We start from the raw sequence: 21,984 nt of genomic DNA on the forward strand, positions 1-21,984 counted from the left end.
CTGTATGAAATTATTATAGGCATGGTTATCAAATTGCCCTAAAATATCCTTATAATTGCCTTATTTTTACACACAGTTACGCTATCCCTTTAAACTCGTCACAGTTTAATTAGAATCATTAACATCATACATTAGTACCATATTCAGTTCCATAGCTGATCACGTTTGCTAATCAATTAAGAGTAATTGTCTAGAATGTGTCATATGGCCAACCTGTATACACACGTATATACACACACACAATGCTAAATGTATGTATCAAACATCTGTAACACAGCTTTGAACTAACTATAGGAATTATCGCTGCACTTATCATCCATACTTTTTATCACTATCTGAAACTCCACAAAAACCACTAATTGACAAATAATCATCAATACAGAAGACTGAATACCTTTTTTACAATGTATAGCTTGTTACATGTATAAATCAGCACAAAGTAACCACGACTACATTGTGTTACTGAATTGATATGAACAAATTTCATTTTGTTACAGTATACTGTATCAGTTTGAAAAGCCCAACCTGCAAAACTATAATTTTGCAGCAGACGAAGTAATGCAGTCTCCAACGCAAAACAAAGGTATACTGTGTGAGTGTGTGCGTATAGGTGTGTTTACATGCAAACGTGATTTCTACATGGACGAAGGTGTAGTACTCCATTGAAGAAAAAAAGTTAAAAAAAAATTATTATTTTCTTTCGTGCTCTTGTGAGGATCGAACCCGTACGTGTGCAACCTCACGTTTCTAAGACGACGCCTCTAACCACTCGGCCATACGTCTCGACGAGAAAATTAGAGGAACGTAAGCTTATGTACGTGAAAGATGAATCACGAATCGTTTGGTCCGCATTCCATTCTCATTTTCAGTTTTAAATTGCAAAATTGTCAACCTCATGAGGAGATTTCAAAGAATAAAATGCATGATTACTGCAGCTTATTGTCACATCTACAACATAAATAAGTTTCAGAGGAAATGAAGCAAAATCAGCTGAGATAAAGGTGCTTAAACGTTGTCAAGTCAATGCATGGTTTCTAAAAAAATCACCTCCCATAGACAATACACGTAAACTTGTCCGATTTTGCGTCTTTACCTTTAAACACAATTTAAAGCATGATGACGTCATCAAATTTCAAAACCATGACATGGACTTGAAAGGCAAATGTTCAAAGTACAACATATCTGAATTTGGGATAATATTGAGCTTAAACAACAGAGATACGAGCAAATGAATGTCAGAAACAGTACCTCAAAAAAATTAATTCCACTTTTTTGATTTCAGATGACGATATGATGACGTCATAATGTAATTATGGAAATAATGATACTTGAAACGTCAAGTCCAATTTATATGCTTTTGTAATATGCAATAAAAACATAGGGTCACCTGACGTTTTAAAGAGCTATGGCGAAATAAACAAAGACATGTTTTTTCACTATATTTGCACATAGACGCGCAGGCGAAATTTGAACTTTGACGCAAGTGCATTGCTTTGTTATTTGTAGGAATCGATTAGAAATCAATGGATATTGTTGCTCAAAGTATCAGGAATCCAAATCTGTCAAAAAAAGTGTATTTTCATGTTGCTGACGCGCTGTGCGCGCGAAAATGCGCGGACGGACGCGCACGCGCAAAATTGTTTGAAACGCATAAAATTGTCTGAAACTTCGAGATTTCCCATTGGAAAGTTGTTTTGAGCCTTTTAAAATTTTGACGCGCGCTTACGCGCACTTAATGATGTCCTAGGTAATTAGCATCAAAAGAAGTAAGATAGAACGTGACCTGAACTTTATGTCCACAAAAAATGATACAGAAATGACCTTTAGTTATGAAGTTATGATCGATCATGTAACATGGTCCAAAAATCACAAAATGGCGCCTAGACGACGTCATAGATATGTTACTGTCATGAAAACCTTATTGTGGCTAGATATTGTCATGAGACATGTTCCCTGAAAATGTCATGTTATTCCGTAATGTCATTCTTGAGATATTGATGACACAAAATTGTCCAGAAAGAAAGAAGAATAAAAAGAAACGAGACATGAAAACTCGTCACATTGAGGACGAGTTAGGTGATACGCTTGTGGTCATGAGATGACAGTCATCTGTGATCGACAAAGAAAAGAATGTGATATAGGCACCTTGAAGTTATATTGAGCGTGCATGCGAAACCGTATCTGTAACCACTCGACCACGGGTCATCCACGGAAATGGTAAGACAAAAAAACAACAACAATGTATAGATATAACGGGGGGAAAGTCAATGCCCACTCAACTAACGTGGCCGTGTGAACATCTATTGCATTGCTAGACGGAAAAGCGGCCTTGTAACGACTGAGGTCGCTATGCCATTTCTGGCAACTTGGGAAAAATACGTCCCGCAGACATAAAACCTATAATCGGCTGGTTTTGATACCTTGCCTTTAATCACAATTTTCAGTGTAATGACGTCATCAAATTACAAAACAATGACATGGTCTTGAAAGAAAATTGTTCAAAGTACAACACCTCAGTCGTCGTCATTACATACTATGATCGGTTTGACAAAGTCAACCTGCAAAATGTTGCTGCAGTCGAAGCAATGTGGTCTCCAACACACAAAAAAGAGGGATATGGCGTGTGTGTGTGTCTGTGTGTGTGTATAGGTGCGTTTATATACGAACGTGATTTCTACATGGACGAATATGTAATACAAAATTGAAGAAAAAAACATATTGAAAACTTTCGCCCTAATTCACGCAGAAAATCCGACGTAGCAGACGCTGGAGAAAGTGAGTGCGTGTGTGGCGAGTGGCTAGTCGACACGTTAATGGGGGTGGCCTGCTGCACCGTGCGTGGAGGGACATCATGTTCACATAATTTCACGCGTAGTGTGTTGTGTGTAGGCGGCAGAAATCGGGTTAAATCTACAGTTGAGATATAATCTAGGACCTTATCATTCCTTTACAACATTATTTCAGTTGATTACCTGTGCACAACACGCGTATATAAGCACCCGATTGCAGACAGCAGGTGGCAAGCGACCGTTGCAACTACTTACATTATTACCACCTCCGAAGAAAATGCACCAGTCCGACTAGAGCCATCATCGAAAAATGAGACGGAATATGAAATATATTTGGTTGTTTTTGCTCCCAAACTTAACAGTTATGTTGCTCATAAGGCTGCTACGTATCTAGATAATGTCTCACATACAACTGTATCTTGATATTGCATTGAAAATGATATTTGGCTAGAAACAAAAGCTTGAAATCACAGGAATTCGCACTGCTGACGACGGCAGACAGTGAAGGTCAACGGCTCAAATTTTCGTTGGTAGTCTCGTCACGTGATAGCTCTGTGTGGATTGTACACGTTCCCTATGACAGCAATTGTGACTGGGTAGTCTAGCTTTACTACTTATTTGCGTCAGGACTGCTCAACCAATGAACAAGATTCTTATATCACAAAAATGGGCAGAATCTCTACTTTCTAAAACCGTGCGCCCCAAGTTCGTGCGACTTTCCGTTCTCGAGATATCCCGTGTGGAAGAATTGCAAGACGGCAAAATATGCTCAAATTCGTCAAATTTGGACTGTTCGCCATAGACAAATCTACTCATAAGGTACTTTTCTGATCAAATTTGCGTCACGACTACAAATGTTACAATAATGATATGTACACATAAATAATCCCTAAAGTGTCTACATTCAGAATCCGGGCGCCCCAAGTTTGCTTCTTAAATAGTTTAAAAGTTATGGCAGATTTTGTGGAAAAATGCGTCGATTTTTGACCCGTTTTACGTGTTGTAGCGTTCGCGCGGAAGCGCGGCTTCGCAGATGACCGAAAGTTTTCAATATGAACAGTAAAGTAGCTAATTATTTTGTTTCGTGATCTTGTGGGGTTCGAACCCGCAACCTCACGTCTCTGAGACGTCGCCTTTAACCACTCGGCGACACGTCTCGACGGGAAAATATGGGGAACGTTATGGACTTGAAAGACAGTTGTTCAATATATAACACATTCATCGTACGTTGTCAGTTTGCTATTGACATGACGATCTATCATTTGAATATGAGGCAGGCATTAGTACCTGTATGAAATTATTATAGGCATGGTTATCAAATTGCCCTAAAATATCCTTATAATTGCCTTATTTTTACACACAGTTACGCTATCCCTTTAAACTCGTCACAGTTTAATCAGAATCATTAACATCATACATTAGTACCATATTCAGTTCCATAGCTGATCACGTTTGCTAATCAATTAAGAGTAATTGTCTAGCATGTGTCATATGGCCAACCTGTATACACACGTATATACACACACACAATGCTAAATGTATGTATCAAACATCTGTAACACAGCTTTGAACTAACTATAGGAATTATCGCTGCACTTATCATCCATACTTTTTATCACTATCTGAAACTCCACAAAAACCACTAATTGACAAATAATCATCAATACAGAAGACTGAATACCTTTTTTACAATGTATAGCTTGTTACATGTATAAATCAGCACAAAGTAACCACGACTACATTGTGTTACTGAATTAATATGAACAAATTTCATGTTGTGACAGTATACTATATCAGTTTGAAAAGCCCAACCTGCAAAACTATAATTTTGCAGCAGTCGAAGTAATGCAGTCTCCAACGCAAAACAAAGGTATACTGTGTGAGTGTGTGCGTATAGGTGTGTTTACATGCAAACGTGATTTCTACATGGACGAAGGTGTAGTACTCTATTGAAGAAAAAAAGTAAAAAAAATATATTATTTTCTTTCGTGCTCTTGTGAGGATCGAACCCGTACGTGTGCAACCTCACGTTTCTAAGACGACGCCTCTAACCACTCGACCATACGTCTCGACGAGAAAATTAGAGGAACGTAAGCTTATGTACGTGAAAGATGAATCAGGAATCGTTTGGTCCGCATTCCATTCTCATTTTCAGTTTTAAATTGCAAAATTGTCAACCTCATGAGGAGATTTCAAAGAATAAAATGCATGATTACTGCAGCTTATTGTCACAGCTACAACATAAATAAGTTTCAGAGGAAATGAAGCAAAATCAGCTGAGATAAAGGTGCTTAAACGTTGTCAAGTCAATGCATGGTTTCTAAAAAAATCACCTCCCATAGACATAACACGTAAACTTGTCCGATTTTGCGTCTTTACCTTTAAACACAATTTAAAGCATGATGACGTCATCAAATTTCAAAACCATGACATGGACTTGAAAGGCAAATGTTCAAAGTACAACATATCTGAATTTGGGATAATATTGAGCTTAAACAACAGAGATACGAGCAAATGAATGTCAGAAACAGTACCTCAAAAAAATTAATTCCACTTTTTTGATTTCAGATGACGATATGATGACGTCATAATGTAATTATGGAAATAATGATACTTGAAACGTCATGTCCAATTTATATGCTTTTGTAATATGCAATAAAAACATAGGGTCACCTGACGTTTTAAAGAGCTATGGCGAAATAAACAAAGACATGTTTTTTCACTATATTTGCACATAGACGCGCAGGCGAAATTTGAACTTTGACGCAAGTGCATTGCTTTGTTATTTGTAGGAATCGATTAGAAATCAATGGATATTGTTGCTCAAAGTATCAGGAATCCAAATCTGTCAAAAAAAGTGTATTTTCATGTTGCTGACGCGCTGTGCGCGCGAAAATGCGCGGACGGACGCGCACGCGCAAAATTGTTTGAAACGCATAAAATTGTCTGAAACTTCGAGATTTCCCATTGGAAAGTTGTTTTGAGCCTTTTAAAATTTTGACGCGCGCTTACGCGCACTTAATGATGTCCTAGGTAATTAGCATCAAAAGAAGTAAGATAGAACGTGACCTGAACTTTATGTCCACAAAAAATGATACAGAAATGACCTTTAGTTATGAAGTTATGATCGATCATGTAACATGGTCCAAAAATCACAAAATGGCGCCTAGACGACGTCATAGATATGTTACTGTCATGAAAACCTTATTGTGGCTAGATATTGTCATGAGACATGTTCCCTGAAAATGTCATGTTATTCCGTAATGTCATTCTTGAGATATTGATGACACAAAATTGTCCAGAAAGAAAGAAGAATAAAAAGAAATAAAGAGAGATTTTGACAATCACAATAGGTGATACGCTGATAGCGTATCACCTAAATATACTTAGCCTAGTTTCGAGTTTCTTTAAAAACTATGGGCCTCGGTGACTCCAAACTAGTACTATTCACTTCGGGGCTGCGCCCCTCAGTGAATAGTACTAGTTTGGAGTCACCTCTGCCCATAGTTTTAACAAGAAACTCTCAAGGCCAAGTATATTTGTATACTATTGTGGTAACTTTGCCATCCAATGGTAACTGTAACTACCATGGCAACAATACTCAACTGCCAATCAAAATCAAGAATTCCATGGGAGTTACCATTGGATGGCAAAGTTACCATAATAGAAAATTTTATGCAACGGGGCCCCTGGAGCAAGGCAAAAGGTGTAAGTGTCACTTTTCTATTTTTTCCATTTTTCAGTGTACTGTACACATGCGTTGTACATGCATGGGACATACAATGTACATGTACCACTTCACTGCATTTGCACCGCATCCTTCATGAGGAGAGTTATTGTTGAAATCTAATGCATGCGTGCATTGTGGCAATCTTTCTAGAACAGAACCTCCACTGAATACACTGTCTGAGGAATATAGTCCCTTTGTCCCTTACCAGAGGGGGCGGGCGGGGTGGCAAGTCGGATTCAGTGGGACTCAAACCTAAAGCCTTTTGATTGGAAGGCAGAACAAAATAGGGCCTAACAAGTGCCTACTCTCTTAACACTAGTAAGGAATACAGTATATCCAAGACAAGAATGACAGATGTTAGAATCTCCCCTACACAGGTATAGAAAGGTTACTTCAGTGGAAAGATTTTACCTTGACATCTTTTTGAACTTTTTTCTTGGGGGTGGGGGGGGTGGGTGGGGCAATACTCATTTACACAAATATGAATACCTGATGATGTACAACCAAGAAAGCAGAAGCAGCTTACGCAGTGAATTCACTACTTTTAAGACATGCTGCCTTTAAAGATCAGCTTTAAAGGGTGTGTACAGTTCTGGTTGAGGTGAGGATTTAGCTTTTAATTTTTTGCAAGATATTCAGAAACGACTCTATGAGATGTCAAAGAGCATGCAATTCCATGGGGTATCAAAAGTTTATTTGATGAAAATCGGTTTTGAAATGGCTGAGATATCCAAAAACAAGGTGAAACAAAGAGATCCTAATAAAGTTGTGGCATGTCGCCTTTTATTATTATCACTTTTTCAGATATCTCAGCCATTTGAAAACTAATTTTCATCAAATAAACGTTGAACCCTTCTTAAAATTACATGCTCTTTCATATTTCATAAGAGGCTTTTCATTATCTCACTTAGGAATGTTCAAAACATGAATCCCCACCTCAACCAGTACTGTACAGTCCCTTTAAGCTGTGCCGTATGACGCAGCCCTGTGAGACCAGCTGTGTGTTGAATTGGCTGACTGGCTACAAGGCTTCTTACCATGTTCATGGGTCAGCGAACAGACAGCTACAAAGTTTGCATACACTGTACCTACAGTTGTACATTACACCAATCTGTTTCTGTGCATTACATAACCCACAAAGGGCCACACCTCTTGATTTCAGGCATGGCCAAAAAAAAAAAAGAATCATATTTTGCGTTTGTAGTTATTGTTTGATTCCTCAGGAGCAACACTCTACTGTACGAGCTGAAATTTTTGTGGTGCTTTTATTTTCGCGAATTTCGCGAATCGCCTTTGAACCGCGAAAATAACAACGCGCAAATAGTTACGTTCAGTTAGACCGTCGCAACCGCGAAATTAACAACACGCGCAAATGTCCTCCAAGTAGCAATTTGCGAAAATATCTGTACGCGAAAATTTCAGCTCGTACAGTATATACCTTGATCTGGAGTTCGAAAGAATAAAAATCAGTAAAAGATGTTTGCAAACTACTGTGGCAGATGCAGCCATATTTCTTTTCTCCTGTTTGAAGTCATTTTTCTCTGTTTACCCGCTCTGACTCATGTGAAATTGTGCATATGTGTGTTAACAGCCAAAATATTCTATAATTAGTAATTCATGGAATGCATCGCTTAGTATTATTCAGTCGGATGGCTCATTTTTACAGGTTTTTTCTTATAGTCCAGCTTTTAAAAATATTTTATGGAATACTGTGCCTAGTATTGATAATGTAATTTCTCCCTATATCCTACTGCTCAAGTTTATCTTTGAAGATACTGTTACATATTGTGTTGAAATGATTTCCAGCTGTAATTGCTCTACATGCCTTTTGACAAACCTGTATTTGGATTATGCAGAAATACACGTCTAGGGCATGAAAAAAAAAATCTAAAAAAATATATTGAAATTTATTTAGATTTGAATGAACTATTCTATTTCTTAAAATGGGGAGGGGGTTGTCACATACAAGTGTAGTACACAGGATGATATGACTGAAGTTGCACCTGCTCACAATTTCGTTGGATTATACTTAATGCTAGGTTGCATTTTTTGAAGTTTTGGGTAAGTCAAGTATACCATAAACTCACTTCAGTTTGCATCTTGTTTGTAACCTCTGACACTACCCTGACAAAGGTGGAAACCCTAAAAGGAAGAATAATTGTCAAATCAGGTCATTTTGGCAAAATCTATGAAAATGTAGGTTTGTTTGAACATTGAGGTTTTAAATGGCAAATACCACCTGTCTTAATTTCAAAGTCAAAAAATATTTTGAAATACAAACTTAGCAATTGTTTGTTGTTATGTTTTTTTTTCTTCAATTATCCTGCACTGTACTGTACTGTGACTGAATTTATCATTCTTTTATAGGCAGGACAATAGTTGAACTTCAAAGTCTGCTTTCTCTAAACTGTGTTTATTTGGAAATTCTGTGTACAATTTTAGAGGTACAGAGGCACAAAGAGGCAGAAAGCTAATAATCCACAAAAGTTAGAATATTACAATGAGGAAATTGATGTTGGGTGACTTACACAGACTTTTAATGGTAACCAACAATATATAAATATATACAGTATATATCTATATATCATTGGTACATATGTGACCGGCGACAACGGTTACAGGCAAAAGTCGGGCATTTTGAAAATTCATTTTTTCCCTGAATCACATTGCCCATTTCCTAAGCTTTGCATTGATATAAGACACTTGCATTCTCCGGCACCATAAGTGGGCATGGAAAGCGAAATAAAATGCACTTTTTAAGTTGTTAGCCTGACAAAATTGCGAGAAAACGGGTTTTGAAGATTCACCTCTTTCTCAAGACAATCTCCGAGCGGCGATGCGAGGTGAGAATCACCCATCCGTACAATGGTGCCAATCGATGTTAAAGCTCCGCCTCTAGCAACCACATCGCCTTCTGATTGGCTCACTGACAGAGTCAAATTTCCCGGGCATCCTTCCTAGCAGCTCAGCGTATGGAGCCAAAAAACAATGCGGTTCGCTCGGGTTTGTTTTACCATTACGTCTTTCAAGATGGCGGATACGATAATTGCACGTATGGTGTACATGTGTATGGTGCACGCATTACGCAATGGCATCCACACGCCATGACCATGCGCATGTAACAGGAGCGGGTGGCGCATCCACACATTTACAAATCGCGTTTTCATTGTTGATTTGATTAATTTTATCATTGCCGACCCTTTTGAAGACAGATAAATGACAGTGCTGGCAAAGGTCACGCTTCCTGTTTGTTTTGCTTTTACAAGCCGTGCATATGTTGCCTTGTTTGGTGGTGTTAATTATATTAAAACAAACAAACAATCACGACTCGTTAGTTTCGTGCGATCTTGATGTGTAGTATTTGGATATAACTGGTTTCATGTGACCTCTCCTTTCCTCTCATCTACCTTGCCATGAGTCAGTCTGCTGTCATAATTTTACTACATGTACAAGTAGACTATTGCTTTTTTTTTCTTTTCACACGATTACGTACATGATATTTGTTTCACTTCCGTTGTTGAACATTGCGGTAGAACAGTTTGAATAGAAAGGCAAACGAAGAGCACGCACTACAGCGTATAAACCACTATAGCAAGAACAACGGAGCATGTAATCACATGCACGCGTGGACAAAGCATTCCCCAAACGCTGCAACTGGTGTCTCAGAAAGCCGAATTATGTAAATGTGCATGACGCACCAGCCAATCGCATGCGAGACCTTGCGCCGTAGCAACGCTTGGGATATTGGCGCGGCGTTCGAAAGAAGCTCGAAACTGACGAGTGCGATCCAACATAGGGTGCTTAAAATTCCATTTTCGATAGGAAAAACGTAGTCTTATGCTACGAAATTTAGTGTAGATGTAGAAAACATATCAAAGATTCGATTTCTGCAAAAAACCCAAATCGACAAAAATAATGGTAAAGATCTTTGTACCCCGCCTAGGAGGAAATTTGCTATTGCGACTTTTGCCTGAAACCGTTGTCGCGGGTCACATATAATATCGTATATTATATAATATCATAGCTACTAGAACTATCGGAAAGAACAATCGCCATACAAAAAGAAAAAAAATGCCTTGAATGTCACAAATGGAAGGTTGATTTTGATGCAAAGACAACATTGCAAATACACATAGGCACAAACACACTCACACACACATATTGATGCCTAGCAATCTATCAGGACCCTACGTAATGAGAGGATGGGTTTGATGACCTTAATCTTAACAAGCACGAAGTCTGGCGTGCCATTGGGAAAGGTTGTAGTCGGCATGAGGTGAGCTAGCCGTCTGATGCTTGACTGGTCATGTGTGATCACTCACGCGGCCACCACTCGTGCGGTAATCTCACTCCCTCCCATCAAAGGGCTGACATATACCTCTATTCAAGGTGCTACGTAAACACTTGCCCGATTGCCCTGGGTAAGTGAAAATCAAAGTCGGGCAGGTGCTTTGGAACAATGAGATAAAAAAATGCTTGCTCGAATTGGGCACTCAAACAGTTTTGAAGCCACCTTTTTACCCCCCCCCCCCCCACAAACCCATGAAATCAACCATTTATAAGTTCAAAAGATGACTGTTAAATGATGCACTGCCCTTTCATTTCAATTCAGCAACTTTCCAACACTTACATATCTACATGAAGAAGCCCCAATGCAAAGCCTTACCAACACTCCGTCGAACCAAGTTTGTTACTCCAATGCATTAAAGTGTGCAAATGAACATGTGCTGTTTATTCAATTGTGTTTTATCAAGCCCTTGACTTATATTAGATTTTCTGTAAATCTTTCTTTAGTCTTATCTCTGTAGCACACATACATGTACATGTAGTTCTTCAATCTTCATAACATTGCATGTAAAACAGGTGTTACAGAACCATCAATATGCCAAGATAACCATATACTGTGTGAGTAAAGGCAGATAGTTTGTACACTCATTCAATTTGAGAACAAATATAGTTATCCACTTCCCACTGCTCTCTCTCATTCTCAAAAAAAAGGAAATAACAAAACAAATTAAAAAATACACTAGAAATATCACTTGAGGTGATTAATACCCCCGCCCTGTGACGACAGTCTTACCCAAGGAATGATCTTTCCTTGATCTTCTGCCATTTAAATGCCGTTACCATGGCAACGCAGCTTCCGACACGTCCGAAAAATATGTCTTGCACATCTTCCCACCAAGACTATTGTGTGTGCCACATTTCATAAGCTTTTGTCAAAAACTGAGGAAGAAGTTCAATCCACAAGATCTTTCCTTGATCTTCCGCCATTAATATAACGTTACCATGGCAACGCAGCTTCCGACACGTCCAAAAAATATGTCTTGCACATCTTCCCACCAAGACCAATGTGTGTGCCACATTTCATGAGCTTCAGTCGAATACAGAGGAAGTAGTTCAATCCGCAAGATCTTTCCTTGATCTTCTGCCATTTATATGCCGTTACCATGGCAACGCAGCTTCCGACACGTCCGAAGAATATGTCTTCCACATCTTCCCACCCAGATCAAGGTGTGTGCCACATTTCATAAGCTTTGGTCAAAAAACTGAGGAAGTAGTTAAATCCGCAAGATCTTTCCTTGATCTTCTGCCATTAATAAGCTGTTACCATGGCAACATACTTTCAGGTACTGTCAAAAAATGCGTCTTGCACATCTACAACCAAAGGCACACATCTGTACCAAGTTTCATGGAAATTGGGCAAAAACTGAGGAAGTAGTTTGCAACATAAAATTTTCCATCATTTTGGCTCATAATATGTGAGCTGTTACCATGGCAACATACCTTTTGTCACTGTCAAGAAATGTGTCATGCTGACCTATATCCTAAGACAAACATTCAATATGAATTCCATGAGAATTGGAAGAACACTGATGAAGCAGTTTTGCCATGAAGCATTTTGCCCTATATTTTACCAATAACATGCCGTTACCATGGCAACGCACTTTTTGCCACTGCAGAAATATGTGTCTTGCACATTAACATATTCAGATGAACATCTGTACCTAATTTCATAAAAATTGATCAAAAACTGTGGGAGAAGTTCGCGACGCAAGATTTGTACCCATTTTTGCCCATAATATGCCGTTACCATGGCAACGTACTTTTGGGTACTGTCAAAAAATACGTCTTGCACATCTACAACCCAAGGCACACATCTGTGCTAAGTTTTATGGGAATTGGTTGAAAACTGAGGAAGTAGTTCGCGACGCAAGATTTGCAACGGACCGACCGCCCGACCGACCGCCCGACCGCCCGACCGTCCGCTGATTCCTATATACCCCCTTCAAACTTCGTTTGACGGGGGTATAATAAAAACATTACAAAGAAGCAAATGAGTATATACTGTAATACACCAGCTATGCAATAAGAAACATGGATCATGCTATACCAGTAACCTAAATATACCCACACATTCCCAGCTTGATAGTGACTCTTTACTACGATGTACGTAACTATGGGCCTTGCACATGGAAACAAGAACCTGCTGATAAATTATGTGTTTAATGTAAATGTGCACCGGTATGACACCAACTGAGGACTTTTTTTTAAAGTCTGAAAGCCAACTAGAATTGTGTTGCTGTTAGATGTTTCACCAATCATTGTATGGAAGTATTTCCTAACTGAATATTTTGCTTTGTTCTGGGAATGTGCTTGTCATCGGTTTGACCTCCAAAATGTTTTGGGGAAGGAACGCAGATTTCAGCTTGACAATGTATTCATGTGACTATTGCCAACAACATGCACTCTTTCAAGGACATATTTTATGCATGCATGCATGTTAACATCAAGGGCTGCAGGTACACATCAAGGGCTGCATGTTTGATTGGCAGGTCCTAGCATTTTGCAACAAAGATCTACATTAAATGTGGAAGGTCATTTTGCAGTTTACATTCAGGGCTGAGCCCCACTTCAGCATCCACTCAGTCTGTAACTCCAACCATGGTCAAATATGCATTGCACTATAAAAACTGATATACTTGCCAGCTGAGAAAAAAAAGAAAAGAACGTGTTTGACCAACTTATCATAATTTGTGCAGGTGAGGAAGTGGACTTTTTTTTACACCATGTCTCAGCACACCCTTGAAAAGCATTATGGTATCCTGTGACACCGTAGTCCCGATGCACAAGGTTATGGGAGCAAGGATACCATTAAAATACATTGTTGGTTTCCCCCCCCCCCCCCAGTACAAACCCCTTTCTGTCAAGTGCTTCCAATTCACTTGAAATGCCATAATTTGCAGCTGCTGTTAGCATTAAGTTACCATGTGTAAAATCTCCTGTCATTATTCTCCTCGCCATTGCACGCTTACCGTTGGTGAGAAGCTGTTTGAGGGCCTGGCATGCGTTCCGCTGGACCGACGCTTCGTCTGGGAACGTTTCCATGGCGACCAAGATGGATTCTATGACCTCATCGTTCAGCATCTCAGCACAAGCGTCATCTGGTGTAGAGAAGTAATAAGACTGGTATAATGAGGACTCTGTTTGGACAGACAGGTACACATGTGTAGCCACGGTAGCAATAAGGTGCCTGGGTGGTCTAGAGTTTCTTTTGGTCCAAAGTTTTTAAGCATCACATCACGCCATTAAGAGTGACAGCAACTTAACAGAGATAGTTACTTATGAAAAGATAATGACGGACACAACAATGGCCATGTTTGGTTTTCTGACAAAGGTGAATCAACCAATTCTAGTTTACCTAGATGGATTTAGTATGGATGGTCCGCTAATCTACTGGACTGGTGACGAAAGTGGGTCAAATGAGCTTAATTTCAAGGTACTGGTGGACGTCACTGACAGGAAATTATGACAACTACAACAACAAGAACCGGTGGAAGGGGGGGGGGGGGAGGTCACTCCTTAAAAATTTCCTATTGGAGTAAGATATGACCTTCACTGAAAACGAAGGTGTTGGACTAGACCTAATTTTTTATTTGATGGGATTACTCACCAGCTCTGGCCAGGAAAGCGATTGTTTTCATTGCCGAGGCCTGAACGTCAGGGTCCTGCTTGTGTTTGGCCATGATCTCCAACACTTGGCTGCAGGCAAATCCGAGTAAAAGAAAGAAAAATAATGAAGAAATATGGACAGTGAAATGCAAAGGATCTACAGACTAACTCTCGTGGCAATGAGCCTGTTGCCTGTTGCAGACTTGCCGCACATCTTGTTTCAATTTCAAGATCACCTATGGAAATATCCATCACTTCTATTCCTGAAATGACATACGCAGCATACTGAGAAACACAGAAATATGGATACTAAACCTGTTGTCGGACAGGAGTAGATGATTCTTGGTTAATGTTTTCTTCTTCCTCTACTTCTTCTTTTTCAGAGAGACCTACACATATAGAATGTGTATCATTTTCATCTCTATCATATAGAAAAATACTCCATTCCTTTTACAAATAGATACCATAAATATACAGGTTCTATAAAAGATAGAGCCATATTCATAAGTCATACACACGTAGCATACATACATGTATACTGTATACCCCATATATTTAGCGAATCTAAATTTTTGCGAATCTAGACTTCCCGAAGATTTCACAAGAGGATAAATTTGCAATCCTGGAGTACTGCACTGAACGAAGAAATATATATGTGTGTGTCACGTTCATATCAGGATCAGAGTCATTATTTTCGCGTGTCTATAATTCAGGAATAGCACCTGACTCGCAAAATATTCAGCGTATACAGTATATCACAATTTCTCTCATCATGTAGAGGCACCAAGGTACCCTTAACACAAGGCAAGAAGCTAAGATGCTATAACTCCTTTTTTCAGCAATGAGTGATGGTGGACGAAAGTTGCAGGTGGGTGTATGGAGGGGGGGGGGTGGTCTCACAGTGCCATTTGAAAAAATAAAACTCACTTCCACACATCTGGTTATTGCACTATTTTTGTATAAACACAGGATGTTCTCAAGGAAATTATAAAAGAAAAGATTGTGCAAATTCTGAGGTTGATCAAACACGTGTACAACAATGTGTTTTATTTTGTTCTTGTTTTCGTTCTGCAAAAGGACTCTTTTGCACAAATCAAATCAATGTTCACTGGCACGGTTCCAGTAGAAATTATTGCAATGGAGCAGGTTAATGTTAAAGTACCACCACAGTAATTGACCTGACAAGATTCTGAAAACAACAACAACAACAAAACTCCGCCAACTGAATAATTGATGGTAAATAGCCTACCAACAAGATTATTCTGAATACTGATCATTAAATGTGGTAAACTATTTTTGGTATTCCGTTTTTGTTTTTGTTTTTGTGACATACTGTACAGTGTATCTAAAGTACTGTCACAAGTGTGACACGATTGTCAATATGACCTGATTCAAGATTTCCCAAAAGACCAGGAATAACTGATTTTATTTCAATGTTAAAGTTCATTGCTCCAAATCAATCTAGCACACGCAATTTCAATAACACTTTCAAGAATTAACCATAAATCTTTGCTCATGAATACATGCGTTCATCTTAAAGTTGTATACCCCTCCAACCTTGATAGAGTTCTGCTCTAGTGTGTTATAGAATATAAAGTCACTTTTTGCAAATGGCTTATGAAAATTTGACGCATTGTCTATACAAAATTTCCAAGGACTTCATTACCCCTTCAGAACAATACACACACACACACACACACACACACACACACACATAAAAAGTGAAAAAAAAAATGCATCAAACATCTCAACTCCCAGGAAGAACTGTGGATCAAGACCTCTTGAAAAGAAAAAGGAACTTGGTCATATCGAAACAAGCAAAGATCGTCAGATCTGAAATGGACTGTTTGAAAAATACTCCTGTTGAGTGCCATACCTGTGGGTGACAATGTCTGAAAACACTTCTGTCAACTTTTTCTGAGTCACCACAATAACAGATACATGATACAACCTCAACTGTTTGGGCAAGTTCTACAGAGTTACTAAATGTGTGGGAAAAGGCTTGATATATTTGCAAGGGACAACTGAGCCTTCAAAATTGTTGACATATTCTACGAAATTATTGCCTTTGTAAAGCATTCCAATTTTTGTGAGCTACAACATTATAAAATAAAAAATTATGATATCATAGGGGCCAAGTACTTCTGTATTAATAGGGTTCAGATCTCATCTGATCTGCACTTTATATGCAAGTCTCAGTATTTACATTATACATCACACACTTGAAGTTAAGATCTATGCAAAGTTCAAGTTGAATTTCTTGAAACCAGTCAAATAATGCGATCATAATCTAATGACAGCAGTCTCATCAAAATTGGGTGAGAAGTAAGAATGGAACTGATACTAAAGTTCACAACAAAAATGACACCTTCTTTGGACATCTGAAAAAATTAAATAAAGGAGATTGAGTAGATTAGCACTAATCCTGATAAAATCAAAATTTGTGTGCAGGCCTGGCCAATAGGATACTTGTATGGGCAAGACATCATCATTTTCATATAATTTACATACATATGTGTAGAACAAGAAGTAGCACTTCTTGCTCTTCTGTTGCCACTTGTGAAACCTTAGTATTCATTCTTTTTTTTTAAATTTATTGTCTGATTTTAATATAGTAAGCTTCTATCGTTTCATTCGTTTGATATTATAACTCCACTCATCAAAGTCAACAGAATCAAGGACCAGCTTTTCACTTTCAGTTTTGCGAGGTCTGCACTCTGGTGGGGTTATCACACATTTAATGTCTGCATGGAAGTGAAGTACTTCCGCGCTGCCATTTCCCCCTGCAGGAAACACCCAGCCTAGGGCCTTCCTTACCTGTGTATGTTTTTCTTCTGCACAAGATCGGTGAGTTTGTCGCTCACTTGCATCATGGTAGCCAGCGCATTGCATCCAGCCTGGAAGAACATAACAGAAAAAACATAACAAATACCAAAATGTTTCACCTCATCTTAAAAAAAAGAAGAAGAATACAATTAAGATCATAACTTGTATCCTTTTACACCTCATACTCACTCAACTTTGTATAATTTAAAAAAAGAAATGTGTGAATAAGACAATAAACTGCATACATGTTGACATTGAAATCTGGCATGGTTTGAAGAATGATTAATAAATAGTACATTAATTTCAAATGAACATTCTTGAATCTCTTTTTCAGTCTACTACTATGTTCAATTATTCAATAACATGAATTCCATGATTGGTCAAACGACAGAACAGGGGGGTGTTTCATCAACGTTTGTCAGCGCTGACACCTTGAATCACCATAGTAACAGTCAGTGACCAGAGCATCTCAGCCAATCAAAACCAAGGATTTTGCTGAAATTGTCAGCGCTGACAGTTGTCAGTGCCGACAAACGTTGATGAAACACCCCCCTGAACAGTCATTTTTTTTTTCACGGAAACACAAGCAACACTTCCATTATTCAGCAACTTCCATTATTCAGCAACTGTCCAGACTTGTGGGCAATGTTAACATGACTTGCTGGGGTGCCGTTGCTGCAACTCACCTGCATAATGCAGAGAAACAACTTCATGATTGCTGCCAGAAAGAAACTTGGCTTTACACTCAGCACATGTGCAACAGAGGGCACTCAAACCCTTCTCCTTTCATCATTACAAGAAAGCATGCTGCTGACACCACAGTGCATTATAGCCAACATTCTGTTGGGCATCCGATTAAATACCGGCCTCCACAAATTCTCAACCATCAAATGAGACAAGAGAGATAGCCAGAAGACACAAGTTTTCGGCTGCTACATTTTGTGGCAACTTCCTACACCGATCAACCTCTTGGTGGAGGCTTACGCTGCGAGACCCACAGCATATGTGCACCCAATGGGCCTCAGTAGAAGTAGAAACGGTCCCTGCATCATGGGTTAATTTCAGCTCCGCCCGATGGACGCGTCACCTCTACTGGAAGGCGTCACACCCGATCACCCAAGCACGGTGGGGGAAGACTTTATTAAAAGTCCACTAGACTCCATCATTAAAGGTGATGATAAGTCAAAAGCCTTGTCAAAAGGACAGTAATTCATCAGAAAGATATCTCCCATATTCTTGGAATCTAAACTCAATTGACCACTACAGATCAAATTCCAGAGATAGCCAATGTTCAATTCATATATGAGGTTTCTTGGAACTACTTTGTTTCATCACGCAAGACACTCTATATTCAGTAGCCATCATTCTATCACTAATATTTTTTTTCTTTTTTCTTTTTTTGGTGCAAATTCTTCATAACCTAGGGTGACAGGAATTCGGAGGTACAGTCTACATTCCACAAAAATTAAAACACAGCAAATCAAAGCTGAGTTAAAACCTTGGAAGAGTTTCTGGAACAAATTTGACAGATCTACATACAAGTTTACAAACTTAAATAATACCATTTTTTTTTTTTTGCCCGAAGGTTCAAGAAATTCAAAGCAAAAGTTTCCCCTAAACACATCTTTGTGTTCCACTGTAGTTAAAAATAGCAAAAGTGGAAAGATTGATTAAAGTGCCATACCCAGCAAAACTTTGGGAAAAATCAGATAGATCGTTCAAAAAGTTATGCAGTTTGTAACTTGAAGATTTAGTTGATTTTACATGCTGCCCTCTATAGACAGCAACAAAATCAAAATGACAAACATATCTATCATACTTTATATTCTTCTTCTTTTCTTTTCTTTTTTTTTTCTCTCTCTCTGAGAACTGGAAATTTCAATCACATTTTCTTGGAAGCTCCAAACTACACTTTGGAATATCGCGTGACACATGTTTACTTTGGTATTGACCTGAGAACAACAAGTTTTGTCATGTCTAAAGTTGTAATATCTAAAACTATACTGGGGATTTCTAGTTATTCCTTATCTTACACAATCTTATGACCCACATGAAACTATCAAGACCACCTACAAATAATAAAGTATACTTCTATTACAACTGATTGACAAATTGCCCTAAGCAAGTGTTGGTTCTAATCCTTATAGCATGCAGCGGGTACTGCTTTGTTATACAAATTCATGATTTTCTTCCGTCGAGATGTTTTCATTACAACTGATTGACAAATTGCCCTACATCGACGTAAATAAGCACTGAATTGATCAGTGTTTCAGTAGTAGCCATGATAAAAAATCATGGGCGTACATACTCGAGGATTGGAACCTATGACCTCCTGGTCACCGGACAGGCGTCATCTCCACTAGACCACCGAGCTTTCGCCCGAAAGCAAGTGTTGGTTCTAATCCTTATAGCATGCAGCGGGTACTGCTTTGTTATTCAAATTCATGATTTTCTTCCGTCGAGATGTTTCCATTGCAACTGATTGACAAATTGCCCTACATCGACGTAAAGAAGCACTGAATTGATCAGTGTTTTAGTAGTAGCCATGATAAAAAATCATGGGCGTACATACTCGAGCAGGATTCGAACCTACGACCTCCTGATCACCGGACAGGCGTCATCTCCACTAGACCACCGAGCTTTCGCCAGAAAGCAAGTGTTGGTTCTAATCCTTATAGCATGCAGCGGGTACACGTTTGTACTTTTATTAATATAGGGAATAGCATTCTACCACTACTTAATATTGACACAACTTCTCCTCCATCATACGTGCAAACATATCACATATATTGTTCCACAGAGAAGTCATAAATTTTCTATCTCATACAAGTACACTGTACATTGTATCTAAAAGCCCTACTCTACAATTTGTTTTCTGTAATTCTGGTCAATAGATATTGACATTTATTCTATCAAAATATCATTCTTGGAAAAGAAGTCTCTGATCGTTCAAATATCATTATCATTTTTGTCAAAAAGGAAATACCTCCTCCTCTCTTCTCTTTTCCAAAGGACAGTATTGCTCTCTGTACATTTAATAATCTAGAGTAACACTGCAGTGTGCAATTAATCATAAATAAACCACAAAGAGAAACGTGTATAGCATCTCTGGCATCTCTCTACACTTCAATTTTTGTGTATTGTGCGTATCGCACTAAATACATGTAAGGACAGTATGCTGTACTATTTTAAACAAATGGAGATTAAAACTTGATAAGTCATTTTTTTTTTGGTTATTGAGGAAAACTCTGCTGCTACAGGTAGAAAGCCACTTTTTCTTCTTTTTGTGTCTTCTTATTTTCATCAATGATATATTTCTCATACATGTCTAAGAGTTTGAGCTGCAAGTGTTTGTATTAATCGTAACGGAGACAAATATGGAAGTATTATCTTGACTTAAGGCTGACTGACCAGTGAAACACCACTTACAGCACGGAATCACCCTAATATTCATCAATTTTATGTGGTCTGCAAGTGGTTTGTACAAGGAAGTAGTTTCCTTTCATAATCAGTTGTCATTTCCTTAATAGACTATGGCCTGATAACCATTAAATATCATTATCTTACTTGTCTGTATGTCGGATGGTTTTAAGTTTGTTTGTTTTTTTTTTCCATCTGGCGCTACTATAAAGATATCTGAATTTCATAGACGCACATATGGGATGGACATTGAGCAACCAGATTACAAGAAATCTCCTTTGATTTCATGCTAATCCACACGCATTTGTATATTCAGTTGACGCACATTTGACCACATGACGATATGTCAAAAAGTATGATTACCACTTGCGCGATATATGGGGCACGATGTTGGACCATTACTCAATAAGATTCAAAAGGCTATAAATTTCTCAAAAATCATCCACTTTTAAACACCCTGTTTTACTTCCTGATTATTCTTGTCTGTGTGTTTTGCCACTTTTCTTTTACTACTGTTACTTAATCCCATAATTCACAATATTCATAACGCATTAAATGTCTTTATGCGCTAGGAAAAAAACAGAAAAAAAGAAATAAAAAAGTATGGTTTCAGAATGGTTAGACATGAGACATGAGACTATTCAATGAACAAATAAGTTTTTATTATGGATTTTTTTCCCGAATTCATTATTTTTTTTATGACAACTTAATCTTCAGTAAGAATCCTCCAGTGTGCAAAACTACTAAGAGGAATGAACTTGAAAAAAAGAATGTTAATCTTTAATAGTATCTGCACAAGTAACAACAGCCCTTGTTGGTAAACAAAACTCAAAGTTACAATAATTGCATTTATCCAAAACATGTATCACAAACCATGCTTGGCCAACATCATGGTGGAGACGTACACTCCAGTTGAGATTTTGATCAGTTCTTGTTGCCTTGTTCTGTAGTCTACAAGATCACAGATTTACTAGTACATGCACCTCTTGATATAAATTTGCAGAGACTCCAACCCAAGCAACTCTCAAAATGGAGATTCTTCTGCCTGGACCCTGTAGCAAACCATAGACTGATCATACGAACATATGTATAACAATATTATGGCACATAGAGTAGGGTACATCACGAGCGTGAAACATAGTGTTCCTTGTGGTCTAAGACAAGGGTTAGCTCCAAGGGTTGTAGATGCTCTTTGGTGCCATCTTCTACAGCCTTTAATAGTTTTTAAACATATTTAAGACTTACTTGGTCAGGAGAAAGCTCACG

General features: G+C 38.4%; 1 protein-coding gene across 1 annotated transcript in view; it reads right to left on the reverse strand.

The window, feature by feature from the left end:
• LOC139718663 (leucine-rich repeat serine/threonine-protein kinase 2-like) overlaps positions 1-21,984 on the reverse strand; it is a 156,405-nt gene that overhangs the window by 112,328 nt on the left and 22,093 nt on the right. The window contains exons 4-6 of the mRNA XM_071630121.1: positions 17,290-17,369; positions 14,474-14,562; positions 13,836-13,964 (exon numbers count right to left, since the gene is read on the reverse strand). Coding sequence (XP_071486222.1) covers positions 13,836-13,964; positions 14,474-14,562; positions 17,290-17,369 — 298 coding nt within the window. The remainder of the gene's footprint in view (positions 1-13,835; positions 13,965-14,473; positions 14,563-17,289; positions 17,370-21,984) is intronic.

The sequence above is a fragment of the Diadema antillarum genome, unplaced genomic scaffold (genome assembly GCF_040938485.1).
Source record: "Diadema antillarum isolate AM-2024a unplaced genomic scaffold, OU_Dant_1.0 scf00000098, whole genome shotgun sequence".
Taxonomy (NCBI): domain Eukaryota; kingdom Metazoa; phylum Echinodermata; class Echinoidea; order Diadematoida; family Diadematidae; genus Diadema; species Diadema antillarum.